The sequence below is a fragment of the Sarcophilus harrisii genome, chromosome X (genome assembly GCF_902635505.1).
Source record: "Sarcophilus harrisii chromosome X, mSarHar1.11, whole genome shotgun sequence".
Classification (NCBI taxonomy): domain Eukaryota; kingdom Metazoa; phylum Chordata; class Mammalia; order Dasyuromorphia; family Dasyuridae; genus Sarcophilus; species Sarcophilus harrisii.
In genome coordinates, this window is record NC_045432.1 from 82,434,959 (window position 1) to 82,454,875 (window position 19,917).

The 19,917-nt window shown below is 57.6% G+C and overlaps 1 protein-coding gene across 1 annotated transcript; it reads right to left on the reverse strand.

The window, feature by feature from the left end:
• Positions 1-4,903: 4,903 nt before the first annotated feature.
• Positions 4,904-19,917, reverse strand: KDM5C (lysine demethylase 5C). The gene is made up of 28 exons (XM_031945103.1): positions 19,583-19,917; positions 17,376-17,453; positions 15,828-15,950; positions 15,533-15,703; positions 14,962-15,096; positions 14,659-14,782; positions 14,397-14,578; positions 13,833-13,991; positions 13,611-13,730; positions 13,369-13,527; positions 12,862-13,043; positions 12,264-12,399; positions 11,638-11,956; positions 10,972-11,035; positions 10,378-10,730; positions 9,902-10,100; positions 9,470-9,594; positions 9,116-9,396; positions 8,649-9,007; positions 8,333-8,471; positions 8,033-8,212; positions 7,811-7,951; positions 7,036-7,635; positions 6,879-6,942; positions 6,616-6,803; positions 6,274-6,516; positions 6,021-6,161; positions 4,904-5,254 (listed from the first exon to the last, which is right to left on the reverse strand). The coding sequence occupies exons 1-28, from the start codon at positions 19,730-19,732 to the stop codon at positions 4,904-4,906; spliced, it is 5,466 nt and encodes a 1,821-aa protein (XP_031800963.1). The 5' UTR covers positions 19,733-19,917.

Below are 19,917 nucleotides of genomic sequence, written 5' to 3' on the forward strand. Positions count from 1 at the left end.
GGTTCCGGCTCCAAGATCCTCACTCCGAGCTCAGGGGCTCCAGTTGTTGGGGGCAAAGGGGAAGAAGTCGCCTTAGACAGAGGGGGAGGGGTTCTGCCCCCTCAAGAGCAAGCCAGAAAAGACCCTCCCGCCGAGGATGGCCCGAAGCTGCTCTGAGAGCAGCCGAAAGTGGGAACACTCATGGTACCCGCGGGCCCGGCCAGGTGCGAGTCCAGTAAAGGGGCTCATTGTGGAGCCCTTAGGGCGCTCCCTCCGGAGGCGGAGGGGGGCGGCCGGCCGCCGCTCCCCGGCCCCTGGGGCCTCCGACGTCCCCCTCATTGTCCTGGGTAAAGGAGTGTTTAGGACCCCACGGTACCGGAAGATGCGGCGGGCGGAGGCACGTGACCTCCGGAGGCCCAGCCGGTGCCCCGAAGCCGGATTCCGGCGGAGGCAAAGTGAGGGGAGCTGGGGAAGGAGCTCCCCCCCCCCCCCCCCGCCCTTCTCGGGAATCTTCCCTCCCGAGAGCAGACGGGCCCGGCCCGACCCAGCTCAACTGGGGAATGACGCCCGTTCTTAGAGATTTGGTTTCGTTTTCCTGTACAACTGGGAACTGAAGACTTTCCCAGAGAAACTTGCCGTCACATAGTTTGTTTTTATTCCCCCGTTCCCTGGGTTCTTTCTGTTTTGTTTGCGAAAAAGCATTTTAATTTTGCGAGATCAAAACGAACCATTTTACTTCCTGCAAACCTCCCTCCCTCTCTCTCCCTCCCTCCCTCCCTCCTCCTCCTCCCTCCTCTCTCTCTCTCTCTCTCTCTCTCTCTCTCTCTCTCTCTCCCCTCCCTCCTCTCTCTCTCTCTCTGTCATAAACCCCAATCCAGAGATCCCACGGCTATTTCCCGTTCCCCTAATTGTATTCCCTTTATGTCTAAATCCTGTAGCCATTTTGACCTCATCTTGGTATATACCACGTGAGACGTTTGTTGATCCCGAGTTTCTTCCAAACCATTTTCCGGTTCCTCGAGCAACTTTTGTCAAATGTTGATTTTTATTACCCCCCAAAGCTCGGAACTTTGGCTTTCTCGAATCCGAGATGACTCTGGTCATTTACTACTGTGGACCTAATCTAGCCACTGATCCATCAGGCTGTCTCTTAGGCAGTTCTAGCTTCTTATTGTAACGATGACCGCTCTTGAATACGGTCTGACATCTGGTGTGGCTCGGCTACCTTCCTTTACTTTTTTTTTTTCTTTTTTCATCAATTCTCCTGATGTTCTTGACCTTTTGTTTTTTTAGATTAGGGGTGGGGAACATCTGGCCCGAGGGCCACAAGAGGCCACTGAAATCGCCCCAAATGACAAGCGAAACCCAACTCCAACAAATCTTCACTGCTCCAGCTCTGGAAGTTGATGCTTTTGCGTGGCCTGTGAATGGTGTGGTAAATATCCAAACAGCCCTTGGCAGAAAAAAGGTTTCCCATCCCCGTCCTAGATGAATTGTTATTTTTTCCCTAGCTGTATAAAAGAAATCTTTGATACTTTAAGTACATTAACAGGTAGAATTGGCACTTTTTATTATATTGGTTCAACGTATCCTTGAGCAATTAAAATTTCTCGAATTTGTATTTGTGTGGAAGTGTTTTGGAATCATCTTTATAGGATTATAAAGGTTACCTTCCCAAGGTTATGTTGTCTACAGTTACTGTAAATAGGATCGATCTCTCTCTCTCTCTCTCTCTCTCTCTCTCTCTCTCTCTCTCTCTCTCTCACACACACACACACACACACACATCTGTCTCCTCCTTTCTCTCTCTCTCTCTCTCTCTCTTCTGGATTTTGTTAGTAATATACAGAAATGCTGATGATTTGTGTTTATTTTATAGCCTGCAACTTTGCAAAAGTTGTTCATGGTTTCAATAACTTTTTTTAGTTGATTCTCCACAAACACCAATATAACATCTGCAAAGGGTGTTTGATTTCCATGTTACCTACTTTTGATGTCTTTTTCTCATCCTGTTGAGCATTTCGAGTAGGATATTGAATAATAGCAGCAATAATGGATATCTTTGCTTCACTATCTTATCCAGGTTTGTAGCGTATCTCCATTCCAGATAATGCTGGCTGATGGTTTTAGATACTACTCATCATTTGAAGGAAAGCTCCATTTAATCCTATGTTCTCTAGCGTTTTTAATAGGAACGAGTGCTGCGCTTTGTCAAAGGGTTTCTCTGTACCCATTGAGAAAATTGTACGATTTCCATTTTGGTACTGACGTGGTTGGTTGTGCCAAGTTTCCCTAATATTGAACCGGACTTGCACGGCTAGTAGAAATGTTAGATAGTGATTTCATGCTTCAGTTGCCTTGCACTAGTACTTCATTGAAAACTTTTCTGTCAATATTAAGGAAACTGGGCTCTAGTTTCGTTTTTGCTCCCCCTGGTTTCAATATCGAAACCCTATTTGTGTCCTCGAAGGCATGTGGTAGGACTACTCGTTGATTTGGGATTTATTATTCCTTAAATGTTTGATAGAATTCACTTGTGAATTCATGTGGTTTTGGAGATGTTTTCTGAGGGAGCTCACTGATGACATATTTCCTTTTCGAAGATTCTTCTGTAAATCCTGGCAGTTAATATTTTTGTAAATATTCATTTATCTCATTGAAGATGGTCAATTTCACTGGCATCCGCTTTGGCAAAATTACTCCTAATCATTACCTCAAGTTCAAGTTATTGGTACTGCATTCACCCTGTTCGTTTTTTTTTTTTGTTTTTTGCTGAGGCAGTTGGAGTTCAGTAACTCGCCCATGGTCACAGATAGGAAACTCTCTTCATTTTTGATACTGGCAACTTGCTTTTCCTTTTTTAAATTAACTAATGGTTTATCTTTTTTATTGCTTCCTCCCCCTCCCCCTCTCTCCAAAGTTCCTAGTTTTATTGATTACTTCAGGGCTTTTCTTACTTTTATTAAGCTCTCCTTCAATTTTTCGGGATTTCCAATTTGGTTGGACTTCCAGTTGGGGATTTTTAATTTGTTCTTATTTTTTAAGTTTTATGCCAACTGCCCTGCTCTTTCTCTCCTCTGTGGCCTTACTAGTGGTATATTTTCCCCTTAGTACGGCATCCCCCGAGTTTTGTGATGTCATTCTTTCTAATGAAATCTTTTCTACGGTTTGTTCTTTGACCAATCCGTTCTTTCAGATTACTCAAGACTCTGCTAGGCTTCCACAGCCCTTTGTTGAATGTCTTTTTAAATTGCATTATGGTTTGAAAAGGGTGCAATGAATATTTCTGCATTTATCTGGTTTTTCTGCCCAAATATGGGGTCCAATTTTTTTGCGAAGGAGCCAGGTAATGGTGAGGAAAAAACAAGTACGCTCCTTTCTGTTCCCATTTGCTTTTTTCCAGCGATCTATCACATTGAACTCTTCTAAAATTCTACTTATCTGCTAACTTCCTTCTTTCGGTTACAGTTAATTTTCTGGAACTCTGGGAGGGGAAAGTCAAAGCCCCCTCCTAGTACAGCTTTGCTGTTTCCTCTTAGTTCAGTGGCTGGCCTTCAATGGAAAGAGACCAAGCTCTCTTCTGCCCTTTCCAGCCTTCCACTTCCTCACAGTCCAGCCTGTATTTTCATCACCCAGCTGCCACCGTTCTCTCCAATGTGGCCAAGGGTACCTTCTCCCTGGCCTCTGTGGGCCAGGATCCTGCGGGTCACTGTTATCCCCAGTACTCTGTTCTCTAGGTTTCAGGACACTTTCCTGGTTCTCCTTTTCCCCTCTCTGCCTCCTTTGCTGGAGACCCCTCCAGATCCCCCTGGGTTCTGGCCTGGGCCCTCTACTCGTCCCCTGCTATACTCCTTTACTTGGTGACCCTGCCAGCTCCCATCGTTCGTTTGTCACCGATATGGCGATGATTTTCACATCTACCTGTCCTGTCTCCTTCCCTGATGGTGTTCCCACCCTGATGTAGGCCCCCCCCCCCCCTCACACCAGTATTGATACCCTGCTGGGGAGGGAGGGGCTCTGCCTGACTGCAGCCTCCATTCAGCCACAGAAGTGGTTTCCCTAAAGCCTAATTAGGATCCTGTCACAGCTCTCCCCACTCCTCCCTCCTCCCCCCCCCCCCAAACAGGTCCTCTTCTACCCAGTGAATGAACCTGGAACCCAGACATTTTCTCTGGGTCCCAGGCTAGGGATACTCCTGCTGTAATGACTGAGCTCCCAGACCTCCTCTGAGTCCCAGCTAAAACACACCCTGTCCCTGCCAGGTTTTGCCCACTGTGTGTCATTCTTTGAGCACCTGTCTTGGGACCCGATTTCCTATTCACCCCTGCCCACAGCCTGCTTGGCAAATCTGTCAGCAACAGACTGCATGCCTTGGAAGGGAGGGGCAGGCTTTTGTCTCTGTGGCCCTAGTGCTCAGCACACATTTGGTGACAGAGCCCGGTAAAGTGCAGCTTCTGTCTCCCATTGCTGGGAAGAAGAGGCAGCTAGCTCAGCTCAGTTTAGCCAATCGGCTTCCATCATCAAAGTCTTGGTTCATCAAACAGAACAGGTGGGCTCATTAAGTCTTGTGCCTAAAAGGGCAGAAGAGATTTCATTAAGGAAAGCACCAGGGAGATGGGAGGCTGGGCGACAGGTTGGGTCCTTCCAGCTTTCCCTCGCCACTTCCCTGGTGCTTGGGTCCTCTTGCCCCCACCCCTCAGGGCTACATTCACACTGTCTGGGAAGGGAAGATGAGTGCACTCCACGGATGTGGGAGTGCCAGATGTCCACCTCCATCCCTCTAAAGCGATCTTCAGTGCAGGGGTTGGGTCCCGGCCTGACCCTCCCTTGGAACCCCAGAGCTCTCTCCCTCACCACCCTGGCCTGCTTGATTCGGCCACATCCTGGTCCAAGATGGGGGGGGGCAGGAGACAAGAGAAAGGCCTCACGAGTACTTTGCTGGTGCTACCCGCCTTGACCCTCTGAGGTGGGCCTGGCTGCTTTTGGTGACCTTGGTCAAGGGTGGGAAGGGCTTGAGGGGCAAAGGCTGGAAGAAGGCCAGGCAGCTGCCTTTCCACCCCATTTGGTCCAAGGGTACCGGCATCAGCACAGGCAACTCCTTGCCTCCAGGGCCATCTCTCCTCACAACTGGCCCTTTATTCCAGCTGAGAGGTCCTACTGCTCCAGATGTTGTCAGATGGGGGCTCCCACAGGTGTTCGTGGGCAAGGGGGGCTGGGGTCCCCCCAATACAATCTCTTCCCCCTTGCTCAGGGGCGGCTTGAGAATCGAGCCCGTCTGATACAAGGAAGATAGAGGCCGGAGCCAGGGCTGAGGCCCAAGTCTGCTGGGGGGGGGGGAACCCTCCGGCTTTTCCATTCCCAACTCCCAGCCCCACCCCCCGGCCAGAGAAGCAATGGCCAGGGCAGAGTCGGCCTTCCAAAAACCATTGCTAACAGTTTTATTTCTAACAAGAGGAAAATAATAAAATAAAATTAAAAGAGGCAACTTCGGGAAAGACGTGTTTCCTGTTGGTTGGTTTGCTTTGTTTGGTGGGGAGGAGGGGGGGCAGTTCCTTGGCTCCTTCCTCCCGGCGGCGGCGCTTTTCCCCTTCCCCCATCCGACGCCATCCTGGGGCAGCAGGGGAGGGACCATGGGGGCGGGGGGCAGTCTGATGGGGCCTATGGGAGCAGCACCAAAGAAGCTTTCTTCCAAACCCCCCCCAAGTTTAATCATCAAAAAGAAAACCCCGAGAGGTGGCTGACCATCATTCTCTCCTCCTAGCCCCTCGGTGGGGAGTGGAGAGAAGGGGAAGAAGGGCAGGGAGCATGGGGCGAGTGGAAGCCCAGCTGCGAGGTTGGGGGGCAAAAGCCCCGTGCCCCGAGCCAGCCCCGTGGCCCCTCTGCCCTTCTCCCCTCTGCCCCCCCACTCCTGGAATGGTGCTGGCCAGGGCCAGAGGAAGACGGGAGTGGGCAGACCACGGGCCTGGCCGGCCAAGGGAATGAATGCTGGTAGGAGGCCCCCTCCAGGGAGAGGAGAGAGGACCAAGACCCCTAAAGGCCACCCTCAGGTGGGCGTGGCTGACAGCCCCCAGCTGTGGTGTCCCGTTCGCTCCCCCTCCCGAGGCAGGGGTGGACCGGCTGGGGATGTGGGGACACAGGACTGGGCGCGTGTCCGGCTCCGAACTGTCACAACTGCTGTTGTTCTGAATGACAGGGGGAGGCGGGCGGGGGGCCGCCGGTAGAGGGGCAGGTGGAAGCCCTGCCCCTGGCTCCGCCTCACTTCAGGCCTGCTCTGGCTCAGGAGAGGGCTGGAACCCCATGTGCCCGGCCGGGGGAAGGTCCTCGTCCCGGCTCTGGGCCCTCGGCCTCCCCTTCCTCCTCCTCTTCCTCCTCCAGCATCTCCTCTGCCTCGGTGGTCCAGGGGCCCCGGGCCCTCTTTGGCTCCAGCTCCTCCTGAGTCACATCCCACACTCCCCCTGCACGCTCCCCCTCCTGCCCGCCGCCTTCTACGGAGGCCGCGCTGCGATCCCGAGGCCCTTGCCTCTCGGCCTTTTCCAGCTGAGGAGGGAACAAGCGGGAAGGGGGTGTGTTGAGTAGCCTGGGCGAGCCCTGGAGACCCTTGCCCCCCTAGCCTTTGGACCCTCACCTCGATCAAGCGTGCGCTTGGGGGCCAGGTCGGAGAGCGCCTGCCTGCAGCAGCTGCCAAATGCTGTGGTTCTCGTCCAGGGTCACCTCCAGCAGGTCACCCTCCATCATCAGCTCCTCCAGGGGGGCACGCGCTGCCTCGGGCAGCTCAAGCACGGGGCCTTCCAGCCGGGGCAGCAGCGAGGACAGCAGCTCCAGGTCTGCAGGGACGGGTGAGGCCGCCGGTCGGCTCTCCCCCGTGCTCCCTCCAGCCACCCCCGCCCTCAGGCTCCTACCTGCACCAGCCCCCGCACCACTTTTCTCTGGGTTCTTCACACCATCACCATTCTCCAAAGTCACCTGAGGCCAACACAGAACGAAGGGAATGGGAGGCAACCGAGGCCCTTTCCCACACCCCCCTCCCATCCCAGGGGTTACCCTAGGGGGGCTCACCTGAAGCTCATTGCCCTCATCACCTCTACTCTCCCTGAGGGGGGCCGGGCCGCCGGGTTGGGGGCGAGGGGCGGCCGGGGACCTGTGCAGCCGCTGCCGGAGCTCCGCCAGGCGAGCCAGCAGCGCTGACACGTCCCTGGACGCCAGGGCCCGCCGGGCCCTGCCCTGCCAGCCAATGGCCCTCTCGGTCAGGCACTGCAGGGCCTCCCCCTCAGGCAGGCGAACGGGCAGCTTCTGGAGGGCCACGAGGAGGGCCAAGATGGTTTCCAGGCGAGGGCGGCGGGAGCGCATGCAGAGTGGGCAGAGGAACTTTGTGTCCCACTCCCACCAGGCCAGGGGCACTGGGGGCGCGGGACTTGGGGGCCGGAGGCCACTTAGGCGCGGAGCTGACACACAGCAGCCGTGGAACCAGTCCCTGCACAGGTCACACTGCAGGGCTCCCTCACCCACTGGTGCCTGCCCACACACGCAGGACGGGGCCTCAGGGGAAGGGGGCCCGGGGAGTTTGAGGGTCATCGGGCAGGGCTTGGCTGCGTTGGCACGGCGCAGATGTAAGATGCCCTCCTTCTCTTTCTGCTCACCCTCCTTGAAGGCCAGAATCTGGGCCGGAGAGAAAATCACAGACGGTGTCAGAAGAACGAGGCCGGCCTCCCGTTTGCCCCCCGCCCTTCCTCCTTGCCCTCTCTCCTGGGGCTGTGGCCCTGGGATAAGCCAGAGGCTGGGTGCAGTGCCTTGCTCCCCTCCCCTCCCCACCCCACCCCACCCCCCGCCTCACCACAGAGCCTGGGTCTCTGAGGTCCTGGGCAGAGAGCCCCAAGAGCTCGGTGTCTGATCTGTAGAGGCCCAGCTCCTTCTCACGCTTCCACCGGTCCCTCTTCATGCTCTCGGAGCCGGCATCCGCACACGGGCACAGCACCTGGACAGGGGTGAGGGCAAAGACAAAGTGAGGCCCCATAGGCTGGTGGGCCAGAGGCCAAGAGAATGGGGCCAGCCTCACCTCGAGCAGAGTGTAGCATGAGTTCTTTTTGAGGAAAGTCTTGGAAGCTTTCTCCCGCCAGGAGTGGGCTGTCAGCACCTGAAGCTCCAGCTGCCTCAGTTCCTCCAGGCCCACAGGCAGGTCCCGACCCACGGCCACCAGGCCCTCCAGGTCATCCAGACACGGGTAGTGATCACCGTTCTGAAAGACAAAGACTTCTCGTCAGTCCTCTCAGCCCCCAGGGCCAAAGAGCGCCCGCCTTCCCACCTCCTCTGGAAGCATCCTGGAAGCAGCAAGGGGCTGGGAGGCACCCTGGCTCACCTGGATCTCATCCACATCCGCGATCCAGGCCCGGGCCTTGCCCAGGGCCTCCTTCAGGGCCAGGATGTTGGGCAGCTGTACAGGGAGATTTTCAGCCTCTCGGATAATGGCCTCCAGGGTGGCAGGAGGGTGCTTTTGCCTGGTGGAGAAAGAAGAAGGCAAGTCACGGAGGCAGCAAGCCTCTGAGCTGGAAACAAAAATGCCTAGAAGCCAGGGGGTGCCATGGGGAGCCTGGGCTTCTGGAATGACAGGCACCTCCTCCCAGCACTCAACAGGGGTGAGTGGCACAGAGGGAGGCAGAGGGGCAAGGGAGCACCTGGCCTCCAGACAGAGATGGGCCTTCTCCTCCCAGCGCTCTGCTATGGCAAGCAACTCCTGTAGTTCGGCCCGGGCTTTGTCCACGGCAGGGCTGGGTGCCACATCGGCCCCTGACGCCAGTAGCCCCCGCATGACTGCCAGGGTGCCACGCTGAGCCGGGGGCGCCAGGGCCCTCTTCACCTCGTCCAGCCAGTGGGCCTGCTGCACGTGCAGCTTCAGCTGCTCAGCCTCAGGCACCTCGACGCCCAGGCGATGAACCTGTTCCAGCAGGCCTGGCAGGTGGCTCAGGGTGGCCGGCAGAGAGGCCAGGGCCGCCTGAGCCTGGGCCTGGAAAGCCTCGACCTGCTCCAGGATGCCCTGTGTTTGGGGAGGGGGGAGAAGGAAGCGGCTGATTCCTCAGCCTGGCAACCCCCCCTCCCCCCACCACCCAATCTTCAGGCCCAGCCAGGAGGCCTCCCTCCTCACCTTGACCTCCCCAATCTGGTGCATGGCACAAGGCAGGCTGCTCATCTCCTCAATGAAGTCCCGGAGCTCCTCCAGGGTCAACTGGGGGGGTGTGACCCTGGAAGCCCGGCGGTCCCCACTGGGCTCCACACCCCCTAGCTCCTGGCTGCTGACCAGCCTCAGGGTCCGAGAGATGCAGGCCTCGGCCTGGCGCAGGCAGTCTTTCAGCCGCTGCAGGAGCTCACTGTGGGGGAAGCGGCGCTCCCGGGCCTCGGACTCTAGAGCCCTGAGCTCCTCCAGGCCTGGGGAGAGCGCCAGCCTTTGAGCTTCCAGCTCCCTGTAGATGCCCCCTTGCCCCCACCTGCCCCCACTTACTGCGCTTCCGCCCATCCTCCACCTCCAGGGCTGTTCGCACGTGGCTAGCCCAGGTATCGAAGGACTCGGCTCGCACCTTCAGCTTGTGCAGCATGGCGGGCAACTCATCCAGCGTGTAGCGGTACCTGAGGGGAAGCGCGTGGCCACAGCTGGCACCCTGCCCTCGCTCCGTTGCTGGGAATCCCCTCCTCCTTCCCCAGGGTCCTCCCTTCTGCCCAAGGCCTGCGTCATTCCAGCCCTGAGCTCAGCAGGCACACGTGCCCGCAGCCCTTCGAGGTCTGTCAAGGCCTCTCTGGTTAATTTCCTCGAATCCTCACAACTCCGTGAGGCAGGTTACCACTGGGGAAACTGAGGCAGGCAGAGGGCAAGTGTTCTGTGCCCAAGGCCTCCCGGTCAGGTCGTCCTGTGCTTCCATGGCTGGCACCTGCTCACCTTAGATATTGCTTGCTGGTGGGACACCTGCAGAGATCATCGATGTGGGAGAGGCAGACCAGCCCATCGGGACAGTCATAACAGGCTAATGCAGACAGGAAGCAGGTGGTCTTGCACTTGGCGCACTGGCGCTCGTCATCGGGGAGCAGCTCAAAGGCCTCACGCTCCGCCTCCGTGATGCCCTGTGCACGCGTAGGGAAGGGTTATAGCCACCCAGTCCTAGCACTCACACACAGGGGGAAGCTGCTCGAGGCCCACCTCCAGGACATCTCAGGACCCAAGAGGACATGCCAGCAGCCTGCCAAACTAAGGCTACAAGTGGGGATCAGAGCTCTGGGAGGTCTGGCTGTAGAGGCCCACCGAATCTGCTTGCCAGCACCCTGGGGCCCACCATGCCCTGCAGCTCTCCAGGGCTCTGGAGCCGGGGCCTAGCCTGGCCCAGCAAAGATGTGCCCTCAGGCACAGGTAGCACCAACCACCGCTGGGCCCCAAAGATGCTCGACCAAAGGCGAGCACATTCTGCTTAGTGGAGGAGTATCCCATCAACCTCGCCATCTGCATTCTGAGCGACGCCAGGAGGAGGAAAGGAGCTGCTGTGCCCTTCCGGGAGGGCCCAAAGGCCTGCCGTCGAAGGACCCTCGTGCTGCTGTGTTCACCAAGGCTCACGGACCAATGACTGCTGCTGACGATGGAGAACTCCAAGCCCTCCCCCGGGGAGGGCAATATTCTGTGCCACGGGGGGAGTGGGGGCAAAGGAGCAGATGAGTCGGTGGAAAGATTGGCCACAGGAGCCAAGTTGAAAGCTGGCATGGTAAATGATGGCAGTGTTCTTGAAAGGGACAGGGGGCAAAGGGAAGGGCCGGCTGGCCGGGGGGGTTGCCAACTCCCCCCATGAAGCAGTCAGGCTGGAGTCACTTCATTCCCATTTGTAAAATGAGGAGCCTGACTGCAGTTTCAGGAATTGGTCCCTTTGGCCCTCCCGCTAATCTTCCTCCCCATTTCCTTAAGGGCTCTGGTGGGTGGGTACCCCAGAGGAAACCAAAATTTCAAGGTCTGGACAAACCCCTCACCTCCTGCTGCTGGCATTGGGTCGCCCCGGTGGGGTCTGCTCTTTCCCCACCATCTCCACCCGAACTGGGGAAGGGCCCTGGGGAGAAAGACCTGGCGTCTCCCTTCTCTGCAGTTGGGTTCTGGGCTTGCAGCCCACAGGGCTCCCTCCCCTCCCTCCTCTGAGCTGATCCCGCCCAACCCCTGATCGGGGGGCCTTTGTCCCCAAGCAGCCCACCCCAAACCCTACAAACTTTGATTCCCTGCCACTCCTCCTCTCCCTCCTCCATGCCAGCCTTGGAACTGAGCTCCGCCACCACCAACCCACGGCATGGCTCTGTGCCAGGCCTTCTCTAGGGATTGAGGGAATGGAATCCCACTGGGGCCCGGGGCCCCTCCTTCCTTCTCCTGGCACTCAGCATGCAGCTGCCTCCAGCACACCCGCCAAGTTTACCCCCAACTCCCAGGAATTCTCCAGGTGTCCTCAGGCCCCAGGCTTTAGAGAACCCCTACAACGCCCCCCGCCCCCCTAGACATCACCTTTCAAGCAAGGCCTTTCTTTGGCGCCCGTTTTCCTGTACCATAAAAATTTCCTTATGCTCCCAGCCAAATTCAAATCCAGCTTCTCGGGCACCCATCTTCCAAAATAGCTCTTGTGGGAAGGCGGCGGACGCCCGTAGTGCTCTAACATGGGCGGGCTGCAGAAGGCGGGGGTGAGTCCCCCGGCCCGGTGCCCACCCCCAAGCAGCCCAGGCCCCAGCTTACCCAGTCAGCGGTGCAGAAGTTGACGGCCTCGGCAAAGTTGTAGCCCTGGTTAAAGCCGCTATGGTAGGCTCGGGGAAAGGTGATGACGAATTCTCCCGCGCACTGGTTGGTGCGGACAACCTGAGGGCAAGGGGATGGGTCAGATTGGATGGGATGGCCCCAGACCCACAGAACTGCCTTCTTGGTCCCCAGAGTAGGAGGACCGAGCAGGCCAAAATGACCACAGAGGGGACGGGCTGGAATCTGGGTTAAGATCCAGGTGAAAAAGGGATTACAGAGGCGGTTTTCTTGGGTTCAGAAAGGGATGGCAGAGGGGTTACCTACAAAGGCTATTCCAAGATGCTCAAGGGAGAGAGGCCATGGAGAAAGGGGAAGACTGCTCCTGGGAAGTGGCAGAGGTAGCGGGTTAAAGAAAAGGGTTTAGGAGGAAAAAAAAAAGCACTGATTCTGGATGGAGATTGGGGGGAAGAGGACTTGGCAAAGAGAAAATATATGTGTCCATAAGTTTTAGAAAGGGGGAGGAAGGAGGGGGCCCGTAGGGTGAACCTGCCGGCAACCGTGGGCCATGGGTTTGGGGTTCTGGCGTGAAAGGGGGAGGTGGTGGTGTAAAGTCTGGCGTGAGCTTTTTTACCTCCTCCAGGTGTGGCCCGAAGGGCCCGGGAACCTTTAAAGTCTTAGGTTCTCCCCTGCCCACAGGGTACAAGGCAGTTAAGGACAAGGCACACACTCAGGGACACACAGACAGATAGAGGGAGGACATATGGGGGTGACATAGACAAGAGGACAGACATGGGACACAGACAGGTGGGAGGACACACAGATGGAGAGATACACAGATGGACAGATGGGGACAGATGGAGGGAGGACATAAAAGGACAGATGGGGGAACAGACAAGAGGAAAGCTGGGAAAACCGTGGGGGAGAAAAAGGGGCGGAAAGAGAAGGGAACAAACAAACAGGCGGGAGACGAAAAGATGGAGGAGAAGGCAGAAGAAAGCGAAAATCGTGGGGCGGACTGAGGGAGGCAAACAATGGGAAAACTGGGGAAATGAAAGGACGGGGAAGATGGGGCACAGAAAAAAGGAACAAAAGAAGGAACCGGGGGCCGAAAGAAGACAAAACAGAAAAAAATCCTCTCCCTCCTTCACCAGTGGAGGTAGTTAATGGAGTAGCTCCAATGGTCTTCAATGTGCCAACAGAAGGCTGAGAAAACCATGCCTACGTAGAGCCAGGGCACCTTCATGCCAGAGATGTCAGCATTGATGTGGCACAGGACCGACTGCTCCAGAACGGGCATGACGTTCAGGTTCCAACCACTGGCCGCGTACTCCTGGAGAAGGGCAGATATAGCCCAAGTTCCCTGTAGGCCTCCGGGCTGGCCTCCCTGCCTTCCCGACCCTCCAACCTCCAAGTGATTTGGCCTCATAGATGGCGTGCCACCCCTGGGTTTTCAGGCTCGGGTCAGGGTATGTGACCCCAGGGGACTCCCCGACTCCCATGGAGTAATCCCAGCCAGAAAGACCAACCTCCCAGCCTGGTAGCACCAATAAACACTTGGAAGTAAATGCCCCCCCAAGCTGGGAGAGGGCAAAGGCCAACTGGACCCAGGACCCAGCAGGGAAGTAACCCCTTTGCAGGGGAAGCCCAGCCCAGACCTCCTCCTCAGGAGACAGATGTCTCGTGCTATCACTGATGGGGAAGCCGCTGCCAAACTCCTTGGAGTGGATATCAGCCCCATATTCTACAGTCACATCTTCCTCAATGCTGTTCACAAGGCGCCAGAACTCCTTCTCCACTAACTCAGTGGGCACCATCTGGGGGCACAAGGGAGAAAAGCCCTGGTCTCGGCCCACCTGGTGCTTGGCCTTAGCCCTGCCGTTCCCGCCTGGGCCGAGGCACAACCCATGGGATTGAAGTAGTCGGCCTTGAAGGAGTCGGCCATCTCCCCGAAGCTTTGCAGCGTGTATTCTCGTGTGGCCTGCTCAAAGCCGAAAGCCTCTGGAGGGCGTTTACATTCCTGTAAAGCAAGGCAAGGCCATGGGCTGCAAGGCTGGGCGACTGGGCCGCCAGACGCTAGTGTGGCCTCCCAACCTCCTGCCTCCTGTAGCAAGCGCCTTACCGCCATGACACACTTGGGGCAGCGCCAGATGCCCTTGGGGATCTCAGGAAGAGGTGGCAGGAGGCAAAAGATGTGGTAATTGTCATCACAGCCATCGCACAGCAGCAGCTTGTCATCCTCGTCCCCTCGGCTACACATCCGGCACACGTAGGACTCGACCTGGCCACAATGGGGGGTTGTGGGGGGTGCATGTCATCATACCACCTGGCCTGGCCCCACCTGCCCACCAAGGCCCACAATTCCCTCACTCTGAGGGCATGGCTAGCGATCTCACCTTACCCCCCTACAGACCATTCTGCCTCTCCTGAGCCCATACCAGGACCCAAGCCCTGGCCTCGTGCCCCCTTCCACTCAACAGGTCTGGCCCCTCTCAGTAGATACGAGATCTGCCAGGATGGAGAGAGCAAGCTCCCAAGGTGCCCGGCTGGGTTTGGCCAGATGAAAGGAGCTGCCACCCCCAGAACCTGGGCCCCTGCCCTGCCGGGCTCACTCCCCTTCCCTCTAAACTCCAATCCTTCCCCTGACGCAAGGGCTAGGGAGGAGGAAGTTTTCCTTATTCCTTACAAACTGGGCGTTGCTGTGACTCCTCCTCAGTCGCATGGTCATTTTGGTGCAGGGTTCAGGGCTGTGGCTCAACTCCTCTTTGCCATCTGCAAAGGCTTTCGGGGAGGCGGGCTCCAGCTTTGGCTCGGTGCTCACCTCCTCCTTTACCACCACTGTGGGAGGGCACTCAGGGCCTTCCTTATCTGGGGAGGACAGTGAGTCAGCAGGCCTTGGGAGCAGCAGGCTCCCGGAGCCCCATGGGTGCCCACAAGCCACCTCTCACCCTTCTTCCGAAGACTCTTATCCTTGGCCATGAGGCCCAGGCCCATCATCTTGGGGCCGGCGCCATAGATCTGAAGCTTCTTCAGCTCTGGGTTCTTCTCAATGTCCTCTTCAGTAGGTTCCGGCTAAGAGAGTGGGATGAAGGAAAAGCAGGGAGAGGTGTGCACGTGAGAGGCGGGGAGGGGTAAAGGACAACCAGCAGATCTTGAGCCAATACCTGGGGGAGCTGCCCTTGGGGCAAGATAGCAGCCCCCATGGGGCTGGAGGAGGGAGCAGGGGTGGGGGCAGCAGGGATGGCACTCACATCAGGCTGCAGCCTCTTAGCTCGCCGCCCGTAGCTGTTGAACTTGGAGGGCTGCACCGACTGCCGCAGGGGGATGCTGTGGGGCTTGTATTCCTTGTCTTTCTCTTCACTATCAAATGGACGTGTGTTACACTGCTGGGGGGGGGGGGGGTGGGCAGACCAGGAGGGAATGGGGAGAGGAGGGTCAGATCTCAACATCAGCAACTGCCAGCAGCACACCCCTCATCTGAGCTGTGGCTGGGGAGCCACCTCTCCTCCCGGGCCCTCCCTTCTAGTTTCTTCCCTTGACAGAGTACCCCCAATACATATGGTGCAGAGAGCCCAGCCCACACAATCACCTCGGTCCCAGGCCCGGATAACAGTGCTGACTTCAAGGCATTTTAGCCAGCAGGGAGCCCCAGTGCAAGCAGGCAACAATGGAGGAGGGAGGCCGGGCCTGGGTGTCAAGCTTGCCAAACCAGTTCCGGGAGGGCAATCTCTGTACCCAGCTGTGGTGATTTCCCCACTAGTCCACCATTTAAGAGCCCAGCCCAGCTCCAGCCTCTTTCCTTCCCCCCTTCTTCTCCCTTACCACCAGATTAGCTCCAGACTGGTACATCTCATAGGGGTAAACGATACGTTCATAGTGAGAGCGCAGCAAGGAACCAATGTTCTTGCCTGCTGGGTAGTTGAGGCGCTGAGCCACACGGGCCCACCGGCGGTCTTTGCTGATGGCTTCATAGCCTCCCTCCTCAACCACAATCTGGAAAAGTTCAAAAAGAGAGAAGTTACAGGCACCCAGAGAGACTAAATTCCCTTCCCCACTTGCCTTCCACACACCCACAGCCCCTTGGGCCTAGAGGTCCATGAGAAGGAATGGGGCCTACTTTGCTGAGGCTATAGAGGTCCAAGATGCGCCGCTCCACATTTGGGATCTTCAGGGAAGAACCCTGGATCTCCCAGAACTTGGCAATCTGGTCCAAGTAATTGAGCTTCACCCTGGTCTGGGCCTGGAAGGGAGTTAGTCACATGTGACACACCTGTCCTGACCTTCAGGGGGCACGGGCAGTGCCTTCTGGCCACCAACCCTAATTTTCCTGACAATGCGGCCTCCTCCTAGGCAGTCACTAATCAGAGAATCCTGGGGGCGAAGCCACTGCAAGGGAGGTGGTGGGGCTGCCCAGTCTCCCCTCCTGGCTGGCTGGCGGCCAATCCTCCCTTCTTAAAGCAGTTACGCTGCCGGCAGTGAGGATGATATGTGGTGCTATATTTCAGGCACCGTGACCCTCCCAATAGTCCTGGGAAGTAAGTGGTCATCTCTGTTTTACCCAAGAGGAAGCTGAAGGCCCAGTATCACACAGCTCAGAAGGCCACAGTGCATTTGAATTCAGGGCCTCCTGACCCTAGGCTCACAGCTCCACATGCTATCACACGGACTTACTTGGGTCTCAGGAAAACTAAGGAAACTGGCCCTACGGGGGGCGGGGGGGAAGAAACGAGGTCCAAAGATGAAGCCACTCTCTAGAGTTCACTGTTTTCTCCTGAAATGCTGCCCTGTCCCCAACCCTCAGAAATAACAAAGTGAGCTGGGGAACATGGCAGGCTCCTGGGGACCCCTGATTCAGGCCTCAAAGGCCTTAGGCTTGGCTAAGGAACAGAAGGAGCTTCTCCCCAACCCTCACTCCAGCCTTAGGAGACCAAGGAAGTGACTCTCCTTTCCCTAATTGTCAGAGGGAGAAACTAAGGACCACCTAAGCTGGGGAAAGGCAATAGGGCTGCCTCTTTCTTTGTGTTTCAGGCCCACAAACGGGTTCCTGGTTGTTTCCAGTGAGGGGACTGTTCTCCCTTCTCCCCTCCTGAGATATCTCTGAGGCAGCCAGGGAGAGCAGGGGGACAGCTGCACAGCTTTGTCAGACTGAGGCACCTAGGGAAGGTTCTGAGGTACGATGGAAGCTCCTTCCTCAGTGCCCTAAAGAGTGAAACCTGGAAAAGCACCTTAGGTGTCTTGGTATTCCCCATTAGAAAGAGGAAGGGTATTCCAGATAGTCTGGGGAACCTGGACTGGGGACTCAGGAGGGCCCCAACTGTTGGCTCGCTCTCTGAGTTACTTCATCTTCTCAGGCTAAGGGAGGGCTGAATATCCGTGATCCCATGAGGCTCACTTGGGGTTGTCTCCTTGAATCCTGGGTTTTCTGAGATGACCTCCACACAAACGAGCCAGCTTCTCCCCCTCCCTCTCCCCCCCAAACCTGGTGCCCTTGCCAGAAGCCTTGCGGATTAGAGTTAGGCCCACACAGCTGCTGCCGCCGCCTCCTTCCCCCAACAGGTGGGCCTGAGATGGCACGTGAAGCAGCCTCTTCTCATCAGGCCCACCTGGGCATTTTGGGCAGTCTCTGCCCTGCCCCCCCCCCCAGTTCCCGCCCCCTCCCTTTTACCTCCAATTCATTCAGCCTCTGGATCCGGGGGGTGAACCTGAAATTGTCCACTTCCACAGCAAAGGGAGGCTGCCAGTCCTGGAGGAGAACAAGGGCAGGGTTAGTTGGGGATGGCTCACCATGGGACAGCTCTGGGAAATAACCAGCTCAGGCTTCAGCCCATGCTGAAGAAACTACCTAAGGACTCTGAGTGCATGTTGAGGGGGAGGGCCTCTGTCCACTCCAAGGGTGAGTGCAGGGAGGAATAATAGACAAGAAAGGGCCTTTAGGAAGAGGGGGCAGGAGGAGGGCCTGGGCCCACTCCCAATCACTTTGTTCCCACTCCCCCTCAGCAGACGGGAGGCCCCTTCTGTAAATTCCAACCAAAACAGACGCTCCGAAAGTGCCGGAGACGCCATCTGGTGCAATGACTGCACAGGCAATGCTAGAGGTGAGACTTGAATGTGGGGGCCTTTTTGCTTCTGAGGCTGGCTCACTCCTTTCTGCACTATGTGTCCTTCTTAAAACCGGGGACCAGCCAGACATACAAGAGCACACTCTGGGGTGCTTCTGAGATCCCAGGACTAAGGACCTTGGCCCCCATCCTGTTCATTTTACAGAGAATGATTGGGGAGACCTCACGTGCCATTTGCCAAGATCAGAAGATCATGGCTTTAGATCAGAGATCTAAAAGCTTGATCTTCTGGACCAGCTGAGAAAACACTGGCTCGTGGTCCCTGCCCCCTCTGCAAGTGTGGGAGCTTGTAGTTCAGCATTTGGTGCCCATGCTCAGCAGCTACCACTGCCTCAAAACCGGTGAACACTTTCCCCAGTAGGATGAGTAACAGGTACCTCCTCTCCCCACTTGAAGAACCCACCTTCTGGCACACCCGAGTCTGGACTTATCCAACTAGGAACAGGGCCAAATATGAGGCCTGCTATGCCTAGGACACTCCTGGCCAGGGATCAAGGGCCCATGTGCTTATTCCCCTCAGCAGCACCACCAAACAATTACTGGAGAGGAGCTTGAAACGGCAAAGCAGCAGAGACCTGAGAAACAGATCCAGCCCAGACTTTCATGCTGCCTAAGGTTAGGCCTGGGATAGAGTGGAGAGATGTCAGAGAGGAAGGGCTCTGGGGCAGAGAGGGACCCGGCCCAGCAGTGGCTGCTCTGCCACACATGGCGAGTTGGGAAAAGACTGAGGCCTAGTTCTCTGAAGCTGGGGCCTCGGTGCAAACAAACCGAGAACCTCCGGTTTTCAGTGGCTCCCTCTCCCTTTGGGGGTCAGAAAAGGCCCTGCCACAAGGTAGCCTGGTGCAGGGCCTGGACAAGCAAAGCTTGGAGCAGATTTAGTGTTTGGAGAGAGGAGGGCCAAATGCCTGGGGTTGCGCTGTGCAGCCGGGCAGGTACAGAACCTCACCCTTCTTCCTAATGGCCCACGGAAGTGTCCGGGAGAGGAAGGAAGGGCCGCCATGTCTAGCTGGGGGGGGGGCGCGCGCATGAAGAGGGAGAGGAAACGACACAAAGTCTGACCGAGCTCGGCTTTGTGGAGGGAGTAGACTAAGAAGTCAAACAAACCAAACTAGGCCTGGGGAGGGGACGACGACGACGACGACGACAGAAAGTCGAACCAAACCCGGCCTGGGGAGGGGGGGGAACGACAGTCAAACCAAACCAGGCCTTTGGGCGGCAGAGGGAAGGGAGGGGAAGGACGCTCTCTCCTCACAGGGGCTTACTGGCCCAGCCCCGGCAGGTGGAAAAGGGTGGACAGAGTTCCCCAGGCCCGCCCCCCGGCTCCAGCTGCCTTTCTAGCATGACGCAAGGTCGGGTCCTAACTCCTTCGGCACCCAGGGAAGAAAGAAAGACAGGCGAGAGGAGAAGGCAAGCGGGGAAGGGCGCTGCCTCGACCTCTCTTCCTGGACCGGGACTCAGGAGATTTCCCCCCCCTTCTCCCCCCTCCACAAGCCGGTTCCGGGGGCGCACGCGCAAGCGCCGGCTCCGGGGGTGCGCGCACCCGGCCCGGCCTGGCCCGAGGAGGGGCAACGCGCGCGCACGCGCACACTCCCAGGGCCTCGGGCTTCGGCCCCGGTCCCGGCCTAGGCCTAGGTTCGAGGCCCGAAGTCGAGGCCTAGTGAGCGAATGCGCCGGCCTGCCTTGCCCCCCCTCCCCGGCCCAGGCCCGGCACCCGCCCGCCCGCCGGCCGGCCCGGACCCGCCTCCCCTCTCACCGGCGGCGGCCGGATCTTGCAGATGCCCGACTTCTCGGCGATGGGCCGGATCTTGGCAATGTAGCCCAGAGGGTCTCGAAACTCGGCCCAGCTCGGCTCGAAAACGGGGCACTCGGGAGGGGGCACGAAGTCCTCGGGCCCGGCCTCCATGGCGGACGCGGGGGAGGACGCGGACGCCGACGCCGCCGCCGCCAATGCAGACGCGGACCAGGACGAAGCCCGGCGCGCGCGCGTACGTGTGTGCGTGCGCGCTACCCGGAGCGCCCCAGGGATGCCACCGCCGCCGCCGCCGTTGTCGCCGCACCGCCCCTGGTCCCGACCACTACTGCCGCTGC

Excerpts from the sequence above, each read along its gene's own strand:
- KDM5C (XM_031945103.1), bottom strand. The coding sequence starts at position 19,732 with ATGGAGGCCGGGCCCGAGGACTTCGTGCCCCCTCCCGAGTGCCCCGTT. Across the intron at positions 13,528-13,610 it reads ACTTCAATCCCATGGGTTGT|ATGGTGCCCACTGAGTTAGT; the intron begins GCCTCGGCCCAG and ends TTGTGCCCCCAG. Across the intron at positions 6,162-6,273 it reads CCCCCGGCCGGGCACATGGG|AACAACAGCAGTTGTGACAG; the intron begins GTTCCAGCCCTC and ends CCTGTCATTCAG.